General features: G+C 46.5%; 1 protein-coding gene across 2 annotated transcripts in view; it reads left to right on the top strand.

The window, feature by feature from the left end:
• The window catches only part of LOC139383206 (heterogeneous nuclear ribonucleoprotein U-like protein 1), a 39,163-nt gene extending 16,980 nt beyond the window's left edge, over nucleotides 1–22,183 (top strand). The window contains exons 9-16 of one of the 2 annotated variants that reach the window (XM_071127673.1): nucleotides 922–1,191; nucleotides 11,025–11,147; nucleotides 11,488–11,616; nucleotides 13,166–13,334; nucleotides 16,605–16,862; nucleotides 17,067–17,221; nucleotides 20,372–20,542; nucleotides 21,121–22,183. In XM_071127673.1, the coding sequence (XP_070983774.1) occupies nucleotides 922–1,191; nucleotides 11,025–11,147; nucleotides 11,488–11,616; nucleotides 13,166–13,334; nucleotides 16,605–16,862; nucleotides 17,067–17,221; nucleotides 20,372–20,542; nucleotides 21,121–21,273 (1,428 nt within the window). In that variant the 3' untranslated portion in view covers nucleotides 21,274–22,183. Of the gene's footprint in view, nucleotides 1–921; nucleotides 1,192–11,024; nucleotides 11,148–11,487; nucleotides 11,617–13,165; nucleotides 13,335–16,604; nucleotides 16,890–17,066; nucleotides 17,222–20,371; nucleotides 20,543–21,120 lie in introns of both variants that reach the window. The other variant, XM_071127672.1, reaches the window with a different exon arrangement.
• The last annotated feature ends 495 nt before the right edge of the window (nucleotides 22,184–22,678 follow it).

Genomic DNA, 22,678 nt, shown 5'->3' with positions numbered 1-22,678 from the left:
GAGTTAGTATGGTAGAGTTAGTTAATTAGTTAGTAGAGTTAGTATGGTATAGTTAGTTAGTATGGTAGAGTTAGTTAGTAGAGTTAGTTTAGTTAGAGTTAGTATGGTAGGGTTAGAGTTAGTTAGTTAGTAGAGTTGGTATGGTAGAGTTAGTTAGTATGGTAGAGTTAGTTAGTAGAGTTAGTTAGTAGAGTTAGTTAGTAGAGTTAGTATGGTAGAGTTAGTGTGGTTAGTAGAGTTAGTATGGTAGAGTTAGTTGGTTAGTAGAGTTAGTTAGTTAGTAGAGTTATTATGGTAGAGTTAGTTAGTATGGTAGAGTTAGTATGGTAGAGTTAGTTGGTTAGTAGAGTTAGTTAGTTAGTAGAGTTATTATGGTAGAGTTAGTTAGTAGAGTTAGTGTGGTAGAGTTAGTTAGTAGAGTTAGTAGAGTTAGTTAGTCAGTAGAGTTAGTTAGTCAGTAGAGTTAGTTGGTTAGTAGAGTTAGTTAGTTAGTTAGTTAGTAGAGTTATTATGGTAGAGTTAGTTAGTTAGTAGAGTTAGTATGGTAGAGTTAGTATGGTAGAGTTAGTTGGTTAGTAGAGTTAGTTAGTTAGTAGAGTTATTATGGTAGAGTTAGTTAGTAGAGTTAGTGTGGTAGAGTTAGTTAGTAGAGTTAGTAGAGTTAGTTAGTCAGTAGAGTTAGTTAGTCAGTAGAGTTAGTTAGTTAGTAGAGTTAGTGTGGTAGAGTTAGTTAGTAGAGTTAGTGTGGTAGAGTTAGTTAGTAGAGTTAGTTAGTTACATAGTTCAGCGGAGAGCCTTTAAACATAACTTTATTATTCCATCAGGACGTTGACGCTGGCAGTGAGGAGGTGTGTAGATGGTTAGAGTTAGTATAGTTAGTTGGCTTTGTTAGTTAGTTTAACATAACTATTATTCCCACAGGACTTTGACGCTGGCGGTGAGGAGGTGAAGATAGCGTTCTCTAAGAATGGGGTGTGGCTAGACGTGGGGTTCCAGGCGTCGAGGGAGGAGCTGGCGGGGCGCCCCCTGTTCCCCCACGTCCTTGTGAAGAACTGTGCCATCGAGTTTAACTTCGGCCAGAAGGAGGAACCCTTCCACCCCCCTCCGGAGGGGTACAGGTTCATCCAGACTATTGGTATTGAAGACAGGACCAGGGGGGCTGTAGGACCAGCCAGCAAGGCTGACTGTGAGGTATGGATACTATACACTACTATATTATACACTACTACTACTATACAGTACTACTACTATACTGTACTACTACTATACAGTACTACTACTACTACTATACAGTACTACTATACTATACAGTACTACTACTACTACTATACATTTCTACTACTATACAGTACTACTATACTATACAGTACTACTACTACTACTATACAGTACTACTATACTGTACTACTACTATAAAGTACTACTACTATACACTACTATATTATACACTAATACTATACAGTACTACCACTATAACCTACTATATTATACAGTACTACTACTATACAGTACTACACTACTACTATACAGTACTACTACTATACAGTACTACTACTACTACTATACAATACTACTATACAGTACTACTACTATACTGTACTACTATACTATACAGTACTACTACTATACAGTACTACTACTATAAACTACTATACAGTACTACCACTATACAGTACTACTACTATACTGTACTACTACTATACAGTACTACTACACTATACAGTACTACTACTATACACTACTATACAGTACTACTACTGTACTACTACTATGCAGTACTACTACTATACAGTACTACTACTTTCCAGTACTGCTATACTATATAGATATACTACTACACTATGCAATACTACTAATATACTACACAGTACTACTACTATACAGTACTACTATACTATACAGTACTACTACTATACACTACTATACAGTACTACTACTATACTACTACTATACAGTACTACTACTATACAATACTGTACTACTACTATACTGTATGCCTACTATACGGTACTACTACTATACAGTACTACTACTTTCCAGTACCGCTATACTATATAGATATACTACTACACTATGCAATACTACTAATATACTATACAGTACTACTACTATACAGTACTACTATACTATACAGTACTACTACTATACAGTACTACTACTACCACTATACAGTACTACTACTATACACTACTATACAGTACTACTACAATACAGTACTACTATACTATACAGTAATACTATACAGTACTACTATACATTACTACTACTATACTGTACTCCTGTACAGTACTACCACTATACAGTACTACTACTACTATACTTTACTACTACTATACTATACAGTATTACTATACTGTACAGTGCTGCTATACTATATAGTACTACTACTACACTATGCAATACTGCTAATATGCTATACAGTACCACTATACTACTAATGCTACTAATATACTATATGATACTACTATTCAGTACTACTATAGTATACCGTACTACTACTACTACTATACAGTACTACTATATTATACAGTACAAATACTATACTATGTAGTATTACTAAACTGTACAGTACTGCTATACTTTATAGTACTACTACTACACTGCAATACTACTAATATACCATACAGTACTACTACTATACTATGCAGTGCTGCTATACTATATAGTACTACTACTACACTATGCAATACTACTAATATACTATACAGTACTACTATACAGTACTGCTATACTATATAGGGCCAGGATGATACCAGTATCGCAGTATTTTTTCCACGGCAAAAATGGAAGTACGAAGCAGACAAAAGTATTTGGTTCTTTAAAAACCTGCTGTATATAACATATTGTGTACATGGAGTAGCCAGACAAATATTTTAAAAAGTATGCAGTCAGGGAGTTCATTAAACCGGTCTTCTCTTGAGATTAAAGTCATATTTGCAGTTTTACAATTATTTAAACTTTTTTTGGGGGGGGGGCTATCCAAGAGGAAACGGCGTTGAGGCAGGAGAGGAGAAGTCCTGGTGAGATTAAGGCAAAGGAAACACCGGCCACCTCTTCCCTCCATTCTATTGGCCAAGTCTCTTGATTAATGAGATCGATGACCTCTGATCGTGGATTTGATACCAAAGGTCAGAGATAAAACACATCCCTGAGGAGTGACTGTGTTGGAGTGGAGACAGAACACATCCCTGAGGAGAGACTGTGGTGGAGTGGAGACACAACACATCCCTGAGGAGAGACTGTGTTGGTGGTGGAGTGGAGACTAAACACATCCCTGAGGAGAGACTGTGTTGGTGGTGGAGTGGAGACAAAACACATCCCTGAGGAGAGACTGTGTTGGTGGTGGACTGGAGACTAAACACATCCCTGAGGAGAGCCTGTGTTGGTGGTGGAGTGGAGACTAAACACATCCCTGTGTTGGTGTTGGAGTGGAGACTAAACACATCCCTGAGGAGAGCCTGTGTTGGTGGTGGAGTGGAGACAAAACACATCCCTGTGTTGGTGTTGGAGTGGAGACTAAACACATCCCTGAGGAGAGACTGTGTTGGTGGTGGAGTGGAGACTAAACACATCCCTGAGGAGAGACTGTGTTGGTGGTGGAGTGGAGACAAAACACATCCCTGAGGAGAGACTGTGTTGGTGGTGGAGTGGAGACTAAACACATCCCTGTGTTGGTGGTGGAGTGGAGACAGAACACATCCCTGAGGAGAGACTGTGTTGGTGGTGGAGTGGAGACACAACACATCCCTGAGGAGAGACTGTGTTGGTGGTGGAGTGGAGACTAAACACATCCCTGAGGAGAGACTGTGTTGGTGGTGGAGTGGAGACAAAACACATCCCTGAGGAGAGACTGTGTTGGTGGTGGAGTGGAGACAGAACACATCCCTGAGGAGAGACTGTGTTGGTGGTGGAGTGGAGACAAAACACATCCCTGAGGAGAGCCTGTGTTGGTGGTGGAGTGGAGACTAAACACATCCCTGAGGAGAGACTGTGTTGGTGGTGGTGGAGACAAAACACATCCCTGAAGAGAGACTGTGTTGGTGGTGGAGTGGAGACGAAACACATCCCTGAGGAGAGACTGTGTTGGTGGTGGAGTGGAGACACAACACATCCCTGAGGCGAGACTGTGTTGGTGGTGGAGTGGAGACAGAACACATCCCTGAGGACAGACTGTGTTGGTGGTGGAGTGGAGACACAACATATCCCTGAGGAGAGACTGTGTTGGTGGTGGAGTGGAGACTAAACACATCCCTGAGGAGAGACTGTGTTGGTGGTGGAGTGGAGACTAAACACATCCCTGAGGAGAGACTGTGTTGGTGGTGGAGTGGAGACAGAACACATCCCTGAGGAGAGACTGTGTTGGTGGTGGAGTGGAGACAAAACACATCCCTGTGTTGGTGGTGGAGTGGAGACAGAACACATCCCTGAGGAGAGACTGTGTTGGTGGTGGAGTGGAGACACAACACATCCCTGAGGAGAGACTGTGTTGGTGGTGGAGTGGAGACTAAACACATCCCTGAGGAGAGACTGTGTTGGTGGTGGAGTGGAGACAAAACACATCCCTGAGGAGAGACTGTGTTGGTGGTGGAGTGGAGACAGAACACATCCCTGAGGAGAGACTGTGTTGGTGGTGGAGTGGAGACAAAACACATCCCTGAGGAGAGCCTGTGTTGGTGGTGGAGTGGAGACTAAACACATCCCTGAGGAGAGACTGTGTTGGTGGTGGTGGAGACTAAACACATCCCTGAGGAGAGACTGTGTTGGTGGTGGAGTGGAGACAAAACACATCCCTGAGGAGAGACTGTGTTGGTGGTGGAGTGGAGACTAAACACATCCCTGAGGAGAGCCTGTGTTGGTGGTGGAGTGGAGACTAAACACATCTATGAGGAGAGACTGTGTTGGTGGTGGAGTGGAGACTAAACACATCCCTGAGGAGAGACTGTGTTGGTGGTGGAGTGGAGACAAAACACATCCCTGAGGAGAGACTGTGTTGGTGGTGGAGTGGAGACACAACACATCCCTGAGGAGAGACTGTGTTGGTGGTGGAGTGGAGACGAAACACATCCCTGAGGAGAGCCTGTGTTGGTGGTGGAGTGGAGACAAAACACATCCCTGAGGAGAGACTGTGTTGGTGGTGGAGTGGAGACTAAACACATCCCTGAGGAGAGCCTGTGTTGGTGGTGGAGTGGAGACTAAACACATCCCTGAGGAGAGACTGTGTTGGTGGTGGAGTGGAGACAGAACACATCCCTGAGGAGAGACTGTGTTGGTGGTGGAGTGGAGACTAAACACATCCCTGAGGAGAGACTGTGTTGGTGGTGGAGTGGAGACAGAACACATCCCTGAGGAGAGACTGTGTTGGTGGTGGAGTGGGGACTAAACACATCCCTGTGTTGGTGGTGGAGTGAGACTAAACACATCCCTGAGGAGCGCCTGTGTTGGTGGTGGAGTGGAGACAGAACACATCCCTGAGGAGGGCCTGTGTTGGTATTGCGTATGTCCGACACGTGGGGACCTATTTTGACTCGCTGTGAGCGTTGGCCCAGGAAGTCCAACAGCCACAAAACCAGCCCCCCATCTGTCGAGAAGTCCCGAATGAGTCTCTGTGCCAGAATGTAGGGCTGGATTGTGTTGAAGGCAGAAGAAATGTCAACAAACAGAACCCTGACATGGGATTTGGCTCTAGATGTCTATAGACCATGTTAAGGAGGGTAAGAATGGCATCATCAACTCCTCTGAGAGGCTGATAGGCAAACTGAAATGGGTCGAGAAGCTTCTGGGTGACGCTGAGAATATGACTTTTCATAAGTTTCTCAAGGCATTTCATTACCAAGGATGTCAAGGCGACAGGGAGGTAGTCATTCAGCACAGAGGGATTAGATGCTTTAGGAATTGGTATAATTATTGAGTTTTTACACAATACTGGCACGTGTTGCTGGTCGAGTGAGGATTGGAAAATGTCTGTTAAAAACAAACTACCTCAGGCCAACCTACTGTCGGCTCCTGGAGAGGGAGAAACTCACAGTTAAAACTACCTCAGGCTAACCTACTGTCGGCTCCTAGAGAGGGAGAAACCCACAGTTAAAACTACCTCAGGCCAACCTACTGCCGGCTCCTAGAGAGGGAGAAACCCCGTTAAAACTACCTCAGGCCAACCTACTGTCGGCTCCTCCTCCTCCGGTCTGTAATCGCCACGTCTCGAGCTGACCACCGTCCTTCCTGTTCTTGTCCTCTGAGGCGACCTGCCAGAATGACTACCACCCTGTTGCACTCACATCTGTAGTCATGAAGTGCTTTTTAAAAGGCTGGTTAGGGCACACATCAACTCCCATCATCCCAGACACCCTAGAGCAGGGATCATCAACTCCCATCATCCCAGACAGCCTAGAGCAGGGATCATCAACTCCCATCATCCCAGACAGCCTAGAGCAGGGATCATCAACTCCCATCATCCCAGACACCCTTGAGCAGGGATTATCAACTCCCATCATCCCAGACACCCTAGAGCAGGGATCATCAACTCCCATCATCCCAGACAGACTAGAGCAGGGATCATCAACTCCCATCATCCCAGACACCCTAGAGCAGGGATTATCAACTCCCATCATCCCAGACACCCTAGAGCAGGGATCATCAACTCCCATCATCCCAGACAGACTAGAGCAGGGATCATCAACTCCCATCATCCCAGACACCCTAGAGCAGGGATTATCAACTCCCATCATCCCAGACAGCCTAGAGCAGGGATCATCAACTCCCATCATCCCAGACAGCCTAGAGCAGGGATCATCAACTCCCATCATCCCAGACACCCTAGAGCAGGGATCATCAACTCCCATCATCCCAGACAGCCTAGAGCAGGGATCATCAACTCCCATCATCCCAGACACCCTAGAGCAGGGATTATCAACTCCCATCATCCCAGACACCCTAGAGCAGGGATCATCAACTCCCATCATCCCAGACACCCTAGAGCAGGGATTATCAACTCCCATCATCCCAGACACCCTAGAGCAGGGATTATCAACTCCCATCATCCCAGACACCCTAGAGCAGGGATCATCAACTCCCATCATCCCAGACACCCTAGAGCAGGGATCATCAACTCCCATCATCCCAGACACCCTAGAGCAGGGATCATCAACTCATCAGCTTCGGGCCGATTCTTTTCTTCAGCGGATGGATGGACAGGGGGACCGAAAACAATAATTACAAATAATTTGTAGACTGCAAAAATGACCGCAAGAAGCCCAAATAGATATAATATTTGACTAAAACATCATAATTTCAAATCTTCTTTCCATTTGATCACCAGTCTCTCTATTGTGCGTGGGAATACCTGCGAGTCAAATTTGGGCCGCAAGCTGGGGAATCCTGCCCTAGAGCCACTCCAATTTGCATACCGCCCTAACAGATTCCATAGACGACGTCATCTCATTTGCATATCACTCTAACAGATCCATAGACCACGTCATCTCATTTGCATTCCGCACTGCCCTCACCTGCCGAGATAAGAGGAACACAATGCTGTTCATTGACTACAACTCAGCGTTCAACACCATAGTCCCCTCCGAGCTCGCCTCCAAGCTAAGGACCCTGGGACTAAACACCTCCCTCTGCAACTGGATCCTGGACTTCCTGACGGGCCGCCCCCAGGTAGTAAGGGGAGGCAACATCACCTCCGTCACGCTGATCCTCAACACGGGGGCCCCACAAGGGAGTGTGCTTAGTCCCCTCAAGTACTCCCTGTTCACCCACGTCTGTGTGGCCACGCACTACTCCAACACCATCATCAAGTTTGCTGACGACACGATGGTAATAGGCCTGATCACCGGCAACGATGAGCCTACACAGAGAAGGTCAGTGACATGGCAATGTGGTGCCGGGACAGCAATCTCTCCCTCAATGACAGTAAGACCAAGGAGCTGATCGTGTACGACAGGAAACGAGGGGGGGGGGGCGAGCACGCCCCCGTCCACATCGACGGGGCTGCAGTGGAGCGGGTCGAGAGCTTCAAGTTCCTCTGTTGTCGAAATCACTAAGGACTTAAAATGGTCCACACACGCACAGTGGTGAAGAAGGCACGACAGCACCTCTTTCCCCTCAGGAGGTTAAAAAGAGTTGGCATGGGTCCTGAATTCTTCAAAAAGTACAACTTTAAACTTCATTGTCTCGATACTTCGGTCCTGATATGATTGGTATTACGATTCTCTTGTGTTTTGCTTTTCGATATTATTGTGATTTGATGTTCCAAACATATTGCTCTCTATATGGGGCGGCAGGTAGCTTAGCACTTAAGCGGTTTGGCCAGTAATCGAAAGGTTGCTTGTTCGAATCCCCGAGCTGACTAAATGAAAAATCTGATGTGCCCTTGAGCAAGGCACCCTGGATCTGCTGAATATTATTAGTATTTTTAAAATCTTTATTTAAATAGGCAAGTCAGTTAACCTGTTGCGACGACCAAACCCGGATCCGGGATTCTATTTATAGACCTAAGCTCATTACCATAACGCAACGTTAACTATTCATGAAAATCGCAAATGAAATGAAATAAATATGCTAGCTCTCAAGCTTAGCCTTTTGTTAACAACACTGTCATCTCAGATTTTCAAAATATGCTTTTCAACCATAGGAAAACAATCATTTGTGTAACAGTAGCTAGCTAGCGTAGCATTTAGCGTTAGCATTAGCATTAGCGTTAGCATTTAGCAGGCAACTATCACAAAAACAAGTAAAGCCTTCAAATAAAATAACTTACCTTTGAAGAACTTCTGATGTTTTCAATGAGGAGACTCTCAGTTAGATAGCAGATGCTCCGTTTTTCCAAAAAGATTCTTTGTGTATTAGAAATAGCTCCGTTTTGTACATCACATTTGGCTACCAAAAAAAAAAAAAAAAAAAAAAAAAAAACGAAAATTCAGCCCTCAAAACGCGAACTTTTTTCCAAATTAACTCCATAATATCGACTGAAACATGGCAAACGTGGTTTAGAATCAATCCTCAAGGTGTTTTTCCACATATCTCTTCAATGATATATCCTTCGTGGAAGCCTGGTTTCTCCTTGCTCTCAAATGGAAAAATAATTGCACCTGGCTTTACGCTCCAATTTCGACGCAGGGACACCAGGCGGACACTTGGAAAATGTAGTCTCTTATGGTCAATCTTCCAATGATATGCCTACAAATACGTCACAATGCTGCTAACACTTTGGGGGAACGACAGAAAGTGTAGGCTCATTCCTTGCGCAATCACAGCCATATAAGGAGACAATGGAAAACAGAGCTTCAGAAATTCTGATCATTTCCTGGTTGATGCATCATCTTGGTTTTGCCTGTAGAATGAGTTCTGGGGCACTTACAGACAATATCTTTGCAGATTCTGAAACTTCAGAGTGTTTTCTTTCAAAAACTGTCAAGAATATGCATAGTCGAGCATCTTTTCGTGACAAAATATCGCGCTTAAAACGGGAACGTTTTTTATCCAAAAATGAAATAGCGCCCCTAGAGATCAAAGAGGTTAAAGAACAAATTCTTATTTACAATGACGGCCCTAGGAACAGTGGGTTAACTGCCTTGTTCAAGGGGCAGAACAACAGATTTGTACCTGGTCAGCTTGGGGGGATTCGATCTTGCAACCTTTTGGTGACTAGTCCAATGCTCGAACCACTAGGCTACCCTGCCACCTCCACACTCTAACCACTAGGCCACCCTGCCGCCCCTCCACTCTAACTGCTAGGCTACCCTGCCGCCTCTACGCTCTAACCACTAGGCTACCCTGCCGCCTCCACACTCTAACCACTAGGCCACCCTGCCGCCCCTCCACTCTAACCACTAGGCTACCCTGCCGCCCCTCCACTCTAACCACTAGGCTACCCTGCCGCCCCTCCACTCTAACCACTAGGCTACCCTGCCGCCCCTCCACTCTAACCACTAGGCCACCCTGCCGCCCCTCCACTCTAACCACTAGGCTACCCTGCCGCCCCTCCACTCTAACCACTAGGCTACCCTGCCGCCCCTCCACTCTAACCACTAGGCTACCCTGCCGCCCCTCCACTCTAACCACAAGGCTACCCTGCCGCCTCCACACTCTAACCACTAGGCTACCTGCCACCTCTACACTCTAACCACTAGGCTACCCTGCCACCTCTACACTTTAACCACTAGGCTACCTGCCGCCTCTACACTCTAACCACTAGGCTACCCTGCCACCTCTACACTCTAACCACTAGGCTACCCTGCCGCCTCCACACTCTAACCACTAGGCTACCTGCCGCCTCTACACTCTAACCACTAGGCTACCCTGCCACCTCTACACTCTAACCACTAGGCTACCCTGCCGCCTCCACACTCTAACCACTAGGCTACCTGCCACCTCTACACTCTAACCACTAGGCTACCCTGCCGCCCCTCCACTCTAACCACTAGGCTACCCTGCCACCTCTACACTCTAACCACTAGGCTACCCTGCCACCTCTACACTCTAACGACTAGGCTACCCTGCCGCCTCCACACTCTAACGACTAGGCTACCCTGCCTCCTCTACACTCTAACCACTAGGCTACCCTGCAGCCTCTACACTCTAACCACTAGGCTACCCTGCCACCTCTACACTCTAACGACTAGGCTACCCTAAAATGTATATGTCTGCTGCAACGAGACAATGAGTTTTGATCCGTTATGTAAATAAAAGTGCTTAGAGCATGTTGTTCACTGTTTTAAAAACAAGATGGAGAACCAACTACAGGAGGAACAATACCAGAGTTTTGGCTCAGGGACAGCCAAATCAACAAATATTTATAATTAAAAAAAAAAAAAAATAGCGCTAGCTGATGCTATATAGTGAATCAACAATTGGAGTCAAAGTATCAATATAATATCCAAAAATGTCCCAAAAAAGTATATGCTATGTAACAGTATCGACCCCCCCCCAACGCTACGGGCTAGTTATTTACTACTAGCCGGGTCTGAAAAGTACTAGCCTCGGGCTAACGGGCTATCTTCATTTTCATCCCTGTCTCTGTCTAGATCCTCATGATGGTGGGTCTGCCAGCCTGTGGCAAGACCACCTGGGCCTCAAAACATACTGAGAGTCACCCGGAGAAGAAATACAACACCCTGGGAACCAACGCCATCATGGAGAAGATGAAGGTAAGCCATTGGGCAATCCCCCGAGCTGACAACGTACAAATCTGTCGTTCTGCCCCTGAACAGGCAGTTAACCCACTGTTCCTAGGCCGTCATTGAAAATAAGAATTTGTTCTTAACTGACTTGCCTAGTAAAATAAAGGTAAAATAAAAATAACCTTCAGCTCTCTGAGGTCACAGGTGGGGCTACACAACTAATTCAATCGTTCACAATTGTCAATTTAGTCAACTAGAAGCTGAATGAGGTGTGTTACTGCTAGGCTTGAGTGTGTTATCTAGTTATCTACAAATAGACCCCCCCCCCCCCCCCCCCCCCGTATAAGAGCTATGTCCTTCCTACCAGGTGATGGGTCTGCGTCGTCAGAAGAACTACGCCGGTCGTTGGGACGTTCTGATCCAACAGGCCACTCAGTGTCTCAACCGCCTCATCCAGATCGCCGCACGCAAGAGACGCAACTACATCCTGGACCAGGTACGGTACCTACCGCTTCCTCTTGACTGCTTTCTGCTTCCTGTGTGTGTGTAATACGGCTCTGCTGACCTCTGATCTCTCTAATTAACTATTTATTTATCTTGCAGGTCATGTTGATGATAGAGTAGAAGACACTATGGTTGTTGACCATCTTGTTGCCATTTATACCGTTGTTTTTCTATTTTATAAAGGACAACTGTTTATTAGGTCCTTCGTGTTATCTTCCATCCGTCTCAGTATTATTCAGCTACAACCCTTTTGTTGTTCTTTTACAGTATTTTACTGTATTATTACTACTACTACAGTATTATTAACAGTATTTTACTGTATTATTACTACAGTATTTTACTGTATTATTACTACAGTATTTTACTGTATTATTACTACAGTATTTTACTGTATTATTACTACAGTATTTTACTGTATTATTATTATTATTACTACAGTATTTTACTGTATTATTACTGCAGTATTTTACTGTAATATTACTACAGTATTTTACTGTATTATTACTACAGTATTTTACTGTATTATTATTATTATTATTATTACAGTATTTTATGTGTTTTTATGCATCTGTAGTCCTGTTGACTTTGTAAAGATGTTTACAAACAGTATAACTCTGCCTGGTGAGTAAAGACAAACAGCTTCTGTTGCCATGGTAATTATAACGAGACAGACCGACCGTTGATAGCCTTAATGATAAAACAGCCAGCCTGTGTTTTCTGTTGTTAAATGAATTAACCCCCCGAAGGTAAGTGGAAAAGATGAGGAGACTAACCATTTAGAAGTTTTCCAGAGAGACGTCGTTGCTGCGGTTACTAACGGTAAGTCAGTCTAACAGAGGTGTCTGCCGGTAACCGTGGAAACCGTGAGTAGCAACAGGTAGGTTGTATCTTTGTGTGTGCGTGTGTGTCTACGGGACAGGAGGACGACCGTGACAACCAGGTAAGCACAGGTAAGTCAAGGGGACCCTGGCAGGTGTAGATTCACATTTCCACTAGTGTCAAGTCAATCATTGTTCAGATACATTGGGAATCAACCAGATAACTGAATCATGGGAAGGACTGTTTGAGGACATGAAGTTAACTACGAAAGTCGTTTAGGACTGTAGTCGTTTTAGTGCCACTTGTAGATGAGAATTTTAAGAGTTAAATATCCGCATTCATGATCAACGGTATCGTCCGCACGCCACACCGTTACCCAAATCTCAAGAAATGTTACCTTTAAAGATACAGGGCAGGCTAGTTGTTTAAAGGGTCCCCTTCGCTCTGTGACAGTAACAGGATCTTGAAGACGACGTGGAGAGGTGCAGTCTGGGAAGGTAGGTCTGTGGCCTGGGGAGAGTGAGTGAAATACCACCCGCTAGTTAACCACCCAAAGAGTAAAAACCAACCAGGGTAAAACACCTCTCTACCTTCATTATTTCAGGGTTCCCGGCTTCCCTGCCAGAGGAAAACAAAGCCTGTCCATAACACAACAAGTAAACAACAACAAGTAAACGATAACAAACAGCCTTCTACCTCTTTCCTTGTGTCACCATTGCTAGACAAATGTTTATGGATCAGCCCAGAGACGAAAAATGCGCCCTTTTGAGGGGTTTCAGCGCAAGGCTATTGTAATATGTCCCACGGAGGAGGACTTTAAAGAGCGAACGTTAAGACAAACTGATGAACAGGGGAAGGATGTGCCAGATCAGGCTGTGTTAGAAATGAAAGGTAGGAACAACCATGTGGAAACAAAACCAACCAACCAATAAACCAAAAAAAAACAACAGATCTACTTTACTTTTTTCTATGTTTTTGTCTCTAAAATCAAATCTTGGAAGATGCTCTCCCAACCCCTGCCTCCTTCCCTGCCCCCCTCCCCTCCCCAACCCCTGCATCCTTCCCTGCCCCCCAACCCCTGGCCCCCCCTCCCCAACCCCTGCCTCCTTCCCCCCCAACCCCTGCCCACCCTCCCAACCCCTGCCTCCTTCCCTGGCCCCCAACCCCTGGCCCCCCCTCCCCAACCCCTGCCTCCTTCCCCCCCAACCCCTGCCCCCCCCATCCCAACCCCTGCCTCCTTCCCTGCCCCCCCTCCCCAACCCCTGCCTCCTTCCCTGCCCCCCCTCCCCAACCCCTGCCTCCTTCCCTGCCCCCCAACCCCTGCCCCCCCATCCCAACCCCTGCCCCCCCTCCCAACCCCTGCCCCCCAACCCAACCCCTGCCTCCTTCCCTGCCCCCCATGCTTCCAGCCTCCGGACATATTTAAGATGCAGTACCCTTTGAGCCTCCTGCCCCTCTATGTTGCCCCTCTATGTTGCTCCTCTATGTTGTCCCTCTGTGTTGCCCCTCTATGTTGCCCCTCTATGTTGCCCCTCTATGTTGTCCCTCTATGTTTCCCCTCTGTTCCCCCTCTGTTACCCCTCTATGTTGCCCCTCTATGTTGTCCCTCTATGTTGCCCCTCTGTTTCCCCTCTATGTTGCCCCTCTGTGTTGCGCTCTATGTTGTCCCTCTATGTTGTCCCTCTATGTTGCCCCTCTATGTTGTCCCTCTATGTTGCCCCTCTGTGTTTCCCCTCTGTGTTTCCCCTCTATGTTGTCCCTCTGTGTTGCCCCTCTATGTTGCCCCTCTGTGTTGCCCCTCTGTGTTGCCCTCTATGTTGTCCCTCTATGTTGCCCCTCTATGTTGTCCCTCTATGTTGCCCCTCTGTGTTTCCCCTCTGTGTTGCCCCTCTGTGTTGTCCCTCTGTTTCCCCTCTATGTTGCCCCTCTATGTTGCCCCTCTATGTTAACCCTCTATGTTGCCCCTCTGTGTTGCCCCTCTGTGTTGCCCCTCTATGTTGCCCCTCTGTGTTTCCCCTCTGTGTTGCCCCTCTATGTTGCCCCTCTGTGTTTCCCCTCTGTGTTGCCCCTCTATGTTGCCCCTCTATGTTGCCCCTCTATGTTGCCCCTCTATGTTGCCCCTCTGTGTTGCCCCTGCCAACCCGCTGACCTGTTGCACTGCAAACTGAGGATGTGCTCTAAATTGAACTAACTTACTGTCAAAAAGTAGTGGACACTCAGTCTGCAAGGGCTGTTGACAAGCTTATTGGCTGTCGGTGAGCTGACTCATGTTCAGACCAGCAGTCATGTGTCAGTCATGTGTCAGTCATGTGTCAGTCATGTGTCAGTCCTTTTTGACAGCTGTTTTAAGAGCAGTGTTACGGCAGCACTTGGTTTGCAGTGGCGCTTCCTCCTCCCCTCCCCTCCCCCGCTCCTCTGTGTTCGCTTGAACAAATGTTTCCTCCAGGTTCTCTGGAGGTTGAATTTGTTCTGACTGCAGTAGCCAAACAGCCAGTCTACAGAACCCCTCCTACCCTCAGTCTATAGAACCCTCCTACCCTCAGTCTACAGAACCCTCCTACCCTCAGTCTGCAGAACCCCTCCTACCCTCAGTCTATAGAACCCTCCTACCCTCAGTCTACAGAACCCTCCTACCCTCAGTCTATAGAACGCTCCTACCCTCAGTCTACAGAACCCACCTACCCTCAGCCTATAGAACCCCTCCTACCCTCAGTCTGCAGAACCCCTCCTACCCTCAGTCTATAGAACCCTCCTACCCTCAGTCTACAGAACCCTCCTACCCTCAGTCTATAGAACGCTCCTACCCTCAGTCTACAGAACCCTCCTACCCTCAGTCTGCAGAACCCCTCCTACCCTCAGTCTACAGAACCCTCCTACCCTCAGTCTATAGAACCCCTCCTACCCTCAGTCTGCAGAACCCCTCCTACCCTCAGTCTACAGCACCCCTCCTACCCTCAGTCTATAGAACCCCTCCTACCCTCAGTCTGCAGAACCCCCCCTACCCTCAGTCTATAGAACCCCTCCTACCCTCAGTCTGCAGAACCCCTCCTACCCTCAGTCTACAGAACATCTCCTACCCTCAGTCTACAGAACCCTCCTACCCTCAGTCTGCAGAACCACTCCTACCCTCAGTCTGCAGAACCCTCCTACCCTCAGTCTGAAGAACCCCCCCCTACCCTCAGTCTACAGAACCCCTCCTACCCTCAGTCTACAGAACCCCTCCTACCCTCAGTCTATGGAACCCCTCCTAACCTCAGTCTGCAGAACCACTCCTACCCTCAGTCTGCAGAACCCTCCTACCCTCAGTCTACAGAACCCCTTCTACCCTCAGTCTGCAGAACCCTCCTACCCTCAGCCTATAGAACCCCTCCTACCCTCAGTCTACAAAACCCCTCCTACCCTCAGCCTATAGAACCCCTCCTACCCTCAGCCTACAGAACCCTCCTACCCTCAGTCTACAGAACGCTCCTACACTCAGCCTTCACAGCATACCCTCAGCCCACCCTCAGCCTACACAGCATACAATCAGCCTTCACAGTCTACCCTAAGGCTTCACAGTCTACCCTCAGCCTACCCTCAGCCTACACAGCATACAATCAGTCTTCCCCCACCTACCCTCAGCTTACAGTCTACCCTCAGCCTACACAGAATACAATCAGCCTACACAGTCTACCCTCAGCCTTCACAGCATACCCTCATGCTACACAGTCTACCCTCAGCCTACCCTCAGCCTTCACAGTCTACCCTCAGCCTTCCCTCAGCCTTCACAGTCTACCCTCAGCCTTCACAGTCTACCCTCAGCCTTCCCTCAGCCTTCACAGTCTACCCTCAGCCTTCACAGTCTACCCGCAGCCTACCCTCAGCCTTCACAGCCTACCCTCAGCCTTCACAGCCTACCCTCAGCCTTCACAGTCTACCCTCAGCCTTCACAGCCTGCCTCCTTCCATCTCCTCCCAGTTCTTTCTCTTTTCTATGATTCCCCTCATCATTATGTGATAATAATTTATCTTTTCATTTTGTCTCCCGGTGGTGTTGGCTGATCTGGCCTTCGCTACAACCTCTCCTCTCTCTCTCTTTCTCTCTCTCTATCCTGTCATCCTGGACCGGTCCGTCTCCTCCATCTGTCTCTCTCGGTGGTCATCTCTCCATCCTGGCTTCCAGCCAACTTCCTGCTCCCTGAGCCCAGCGACTTCCTGGAAGAGGTGATTTTTGTGGAGCTGCAGCGGGAAGAGGCTTTCAATCTGGTGAAGGAATACAACGAGGAGGGACGCAAGGCCGGCCCACCCCCCGACAAACGCCATGACAACCGTCCGGGAGGGTTCCGTGGCAACGGCGGAGGCTACCAGCGCTATGACGACCGTGGCGGTCCTCGCGGCGGTGTAGGATACCAGAGTAGAGACGCAGGCGGATACAGAAGGGGTAAGGAAGGAACAGACTCCTCCCCAGGTCAGTCACTCACACTTTTCTCCTGAAGTGTGCATTCGTACACTCTCCCATCAGGGGGATTTAAGAGGGAGGGACTGATTTAGGGCGGTTGTTGCTTACACCAATCCACTGCTTTTCACCGTGTCTGGGCTAGGCCCTGCTCTAAGAGATGTCCCTGTATGTCTCGCTCTGTTTCAGGCAACAACCGTGGCGGCTACACCGGCAACCGCTGGGGTGGGAACGGTAACTACCGTGAGGGGGGGTCGTCGGCTCCGAGGGGAGGGTACAACCGTAACCAACAGTCAGGAGGCTACAACCGCCCGGCGCCCTACAGCAAAGGGGGATACAACCAGGTAACCATGGATACACCTGCTGTCTGTCTGTCTGCACATTAATGGAGAGGATATGAGTTTTACCTGAGCAGGAAAAACTCTGTGTCATAGCCCATCAACTAGAGGTTTTCCTGGTCGGGTGAAATAGTCAGGAAAAAGTCCTGACACTAACAATGTGCTATGAATCAGGGTACGACATAAATTATAGCCCGCTTGTAACGATGGTCCTCCTCTTCTGAGGAGGGAGTAGGAAGGATCGGACCAATATGCAGCGTGGTAAGTGTCCATGTCAATTTATTCGAACTGAACACACGAAACAAAATAACAAAGTGATTGAAAGAAACAAAACAGTTCTGTCAGGTGAATACACACTAAACAGAAAACAACTACCCACAAATCATAGTGGGAAAACAGGCTGCCTAAGTATGGTTGTCAATCAGAGACAACGATTGACAGCTGCCTCTGATTGGGAACCATACCAGGCCAAACACAGAAATACAAAACCTAGAACACAAAAACATAGAATGCCCACCCCAACTCACGCCCTGACCAAACTAAAATAGAGACATAAAAAAAGGAAACTAAGGTCAGGACGTGACACCGCTGGGCCGGCCCAGTAGCTTCTCGGCGCATTTTGGCAATCCAGTTCAACATTTACCTGCTCTGTCGCAGTCTACCGATTTGAAAACCACTGAAGACTACGTGTCAGAAAAGTCATGCTATTTGTAATTTGAGCCATATGATTGGCCATTCATTCAACTACGCTCATCGCGAGTCGCAACTTCTCGAGCAGTATGTGAGTTGATGCCGCCACACAGCGGGCAGCCCAGAGGGAAAAAGAAGTGCCCATCAATCTATTCGCTGAGCTTATTTATAAAAATAAAAAAAAATGTTTTTAAGGGAAAGTGATTTACAAACGTAAACCTTCAATAGTGAACATACTAGCAAAATGCTGGCTACGGTTGATAGTCGGCAAAAAGAAAGCTACAAAAATACACCTAGCATTCGTCTTAGCTAGACTACTGTAGCCAGATTTATATATATTTTCAAAAGTACTTCTCTTAAAGGGGCAACGTCCTATTTTGAGATTTAAATATTTTAGAAACACGTGAATGACTGTATTAGTAAACTACCCCAAGACCCTACTGTATTAGTAAACTACCCCAGGACCCTACTGTATTAGTAAACTACCCCAGGACCCTACTGTATTAGTAAACTACCCCAGGACCCTACTGTATTAGTAAACTACCCCAGGACCCTACTGTATTAGTAAACTACCCCAGGACCCTATTGTATTAGTAAACTACCCCAGGACCCTACTGTATTAGTAAACTACCCCAGGACCCTACTGTATTAAACTACCCCAGGACCCTACTGTATTAGTAAACTACCCCAGGACCCTACTGTATTAAACTACCCCAGGACCCTACTGTATTAGTAAACTACCCCAGGACCCTACTGTATTAGTAAACTACCCCAGGACCCTACTGTATTAGTAAACTACCCCAGGACCCTACTGTATTAATAAACTACCCCAGGACCCTACTGTATTAGTAAACTACCCCAGGACCCTACTGTATTAGTAAACTACCCCAGGACCCTACTGTATTAGTAAACTACCCCAGGACCCTACTGTATTAATAAACTACCCCAGGACCCTACTGTATTAGTAAACTACCGCCAGGACCCTATTGTATTAATAAACTACCCCAGGACCCTACTGTATTAGTAAACTACCCCAGGACCCTACTGTATTAGTAAACTACCCCAGGACCCTACTGTATTAAACTACCCCAGGACCCTACTGTATTAGTAAACTACCCCAGGACCCTGATGTATTAGTAAACTACCCCAGGACCCTACTGTATTAGTAAACTACCCCAGGACCCTGATGTATTAGTAAACTACCCCAGGACCCTACTGTATTAGTAAACTACCCCAGGACCCTACTGTATTAGTAAACTACCCCAGGACCCTACTGTATTAGTAAACTACCCCAGGACCCTGATGTATTAGTAAACTACCCCAGGACCCTACTGTATTAGTAAACTACCCCAGGACCCTACTGTATTAGTAAACTACCCCAGGACCCTACTGTATTAGTAAACTACCCCAGGACCCTACTGTATTAGTAAACTACCCCAGGACCCTACTGTATTAGTAAACTACCGCCAGGACCCTATTGTATTAATAAACTACCCCAGGACCCTACTGTATTAGTAAACTACCCCAGGACCCTACTGTATTAGTAAACTACCCCAGGACCCTACTGTATTAGTAAACTACCCCAGGACCCTACTGTATTAGTAAACTACCCCAGGACCCTACTGTATTAGTAAACTACCCCAGGACCCTACTGTATTAGTAAACTACTCCAGGGCCCTACTGTATTAGTAAACTACCCCCAGGACCCTACTATATTAATAAACTACCCCAGGACCCTACTGTATTAGTAAACTACCCCAGGACCCTACTGTATTAGTAAACTACCCCAGGACCCTACTGTATTAATAAACTACCCCAGGACCCTACTGTATTAGTAAACTACCGCCAGGACCCTATTGTATTAATAAACTACCCCAGGACCCTACTGTATTAGTAAACTACCCCAGGACCCTACTGTATTAAACTACCCCAGGACCCTACTGTATTAGTAAACTACCCCAGGACCCTACTGTATTAATAAACTACCCCAGGACCCTACTGTATTAATAAACTACCCCAGGACCCTACTGTATTAGTAAACTACCCCAGGACCCTACTGTATTAATAAACTACCCCAGGACCCTACTGTATTAATAAACTACCCCAGGACCCTACTGTATTAAACTACCCCAGGACCCTACTGTATTAGTAAACTACCCCAGGACCCTACTGTATTAGTAAACTACCCAGGACGCTACTGTATTACCCTAATGTACCCCAGGACCCTACTGTATTAGTAAACTACCCCAGGACCCTACTGTATTAGTAAACTACCCCAGGACCCTACTGTATTAGTAAACTACCCCAGGACCCTACTGTATTAGTAAACTACCCAGGACCCTACTGTATTACCCTAATGTACCCCATGGCTGGGCCAGTATATTTTTAGTTAACGTTGAATAGTTTAAAAGTAGTAATGGAGTCTGTTTTAGTTTTCCGACATGCTTTTCTTTCTCTCTCCTCCAGAGTTACAACCCCAGCAGCTACAATCAAGGCAACTACCAACAGGGTTACACCTACGGGAGCTACAGTCAGTACCCAGGATACAGCCAAACTCAGAGTTACAGCGAGTCTACGCCAGCTGCCGCAGGACAGACCTACAGCCAACAGCAGAACTACAACCAGCAGTACCAGCAGGTAGTTACCATAGCAACCAGCAGTACCAGCAGGCAGTTACCCTAGCAACCAGCAGTATCCGCCGGTAGTTACCATAGCAACCAGCAGTACCCGTATGTAGTTACCAAAGCAACCAGCAGTACCAGAAGGTAGTTACCATAGTAGCAACAACGGTAGTATGCCAGGATTCAGGTGAACTCGGGTAACCGTGCTACAGCTAACCTCCAGTATCAGCCTGAAGTTATTGGATAGGGTATTTAATCATTTTAGAAACTTCAGCTGGATAGGGTATTTAATCACGGAGAGATAGGGTATTTAATCACAGAGAGATAGGGTATGTAATCACTGAGAGAGGGGGTATTTAATCACTGAGAGATAGGGTATTTATTCACTGAGAGATAGGGTATTTAATCACCGAGAGATAGGGTATTTAATCACTGAGAGATAGGGTATTTAATTACTGAGATGTAGGGTATTTAATCACTGAGAGATAGGGTATTTAATTACTGAGAGATAGGGTATTTAATTACTGAGAGATAGGGTATTTATTCACTGAGAGATAGGGTATTTATTCACTGTATTGCCTCTCTCTCTCGCAGTATGCCCAGCAGTGGCAGCAGTACTACCAGAACCAGTCTCAGTGGAACCAGTACTATGGCCAGTATGGGAACTATGCCGGCCAGGGGCAGGGTCAACCAGGTCAGGGTTCACAGGGGCAGGGAGGTCAGGGGGCATCAGGTTCCTCCCAGTAACCTCTGACCTCTAACCTTTACAGCAGGGGTCAACGAAAGGCGGTTTATGCCCCACAATAAAATTAATTGTTCCCACCAAAAAAATGTTTGGTTTTTTATTTGAGGCGGGGGTTATTTTTGGTCCAAAAATATTAATATCACCAGGAATTTTGCTAAAAATGAGTTTAATTTAGGAAATTTGTTCACCAGTTTGTCCACTAACAGCTGAATGTTTGTCCACTAGTTAGTCCACTAGTTAGTCCACTGGTTTGTCCACTAACAGCAGAATGTTCGTCCACTAGTTAGTCCACTGGTTTGTCCACTAACAGCAGAATGTTTTTCCACTAGTTAGTCCACTAGTTAGTCCACTAGTTAGTCCACTGGTTTGTCAACTAGTTAGTCCACTGGTTTGTCCACTAGTTAGTCCACTGGTTTGTCCACTAGTTAGTCCACTGGTTTGTCCACTAACAGCAGAATGTTTGTCCACTTGTTTGTCCACTGGTTAGTCCACTGGTCTGTCCACTGGTGTGTCCACTAGTTAGTCCACTGGTTTGTCCACTAGTTAGTCCACTGGTCTGTCCACTGGTGTGTCCACTAGTTTGTCCACTGGTTTGTCCACTAGTTTGTCCACTAACAGCAGAATGTTGGTCCACTAGTTAGTCCACTAGTTAGTCCACTAACAGCAGGATGTTAGTCCACTAGTTAGTCCACTGGTTTGTCCACTAGTTAGTCCACTGGTTTGTCCACTAGTTTGTCCACTAACAGCAGAATGTTAGTCCACTAGTTAGTCCACTAGTTAGTCCACTAGTTTGTCCACTAGTTAGTCCACTAGTTGGTCCACTAGTTGGTCCACTAGTTAGTCCACTAGTTTGTCCACTCGTTATTCCACTAGTTAGTCCACTAGTTAGTCCACTAGTTAGTCCACTAGTTAGTCCACTAGTTAGTCCACTAGTTAGTCCACTAGTTGGTCCACTAGTTAGTCCACTAGTTTGTCCACTCGTTATTCCACTAGTTAGTCCACTAGTTAGTCCACTAGTTAGTCCACTAGTTAGTCCACTAGTTAGTCCACTAGTTAGTCCACTAGTTAGTCCACTAGTTAGTCCACTAGTTGGTCCACTAGTTAGTCCACTAGTTTGTCCACTCGTTATTCCACTAGTTAGTCCACTAGTTAGTCCACTAGTTAGTCCACTAGTTAGTCCACTAGTTAGTCCACTAGTTAGTCCACTAACAGCAGAATGTTAGTCCACTAGTTAGTCCACTAGTTAGTCCACTAGTTAGTCCACTAGTTAGTCCACTAGTTAGTCCACTAGTTAGTCCACTAGTTAGTCCACTAGTTTGGCCACTAGTTAGTCCACTAGTTAGTCCACTAGTTAGTCCACTAGTTTGTCCACTAGTTAGTCCACTAGTTAGTCCACTAGTTAGTCCA

This window comes from Oncorhynchus clarkii, chromosome 24 (genome assembly GCF_045791955.1).
Source record: "Oncorhynchus clarkii lewisi isolate Uvic-CL-2024 chromosome 24, UVic_Ocla_1.0, whole genome shotgun sequence".
NCBI classification, from domain to species: Eukaryota; Metazoa; Chordata; class Actinopteri; order Salmoniformes; family Salmonidae; genus Oncorhynchus; species Oncorhynchus clarkii.
Note: the sequence above shows the minus strand (reverse complement) of the source record. Positions and strands in the feature narration are given on the sequence as shown.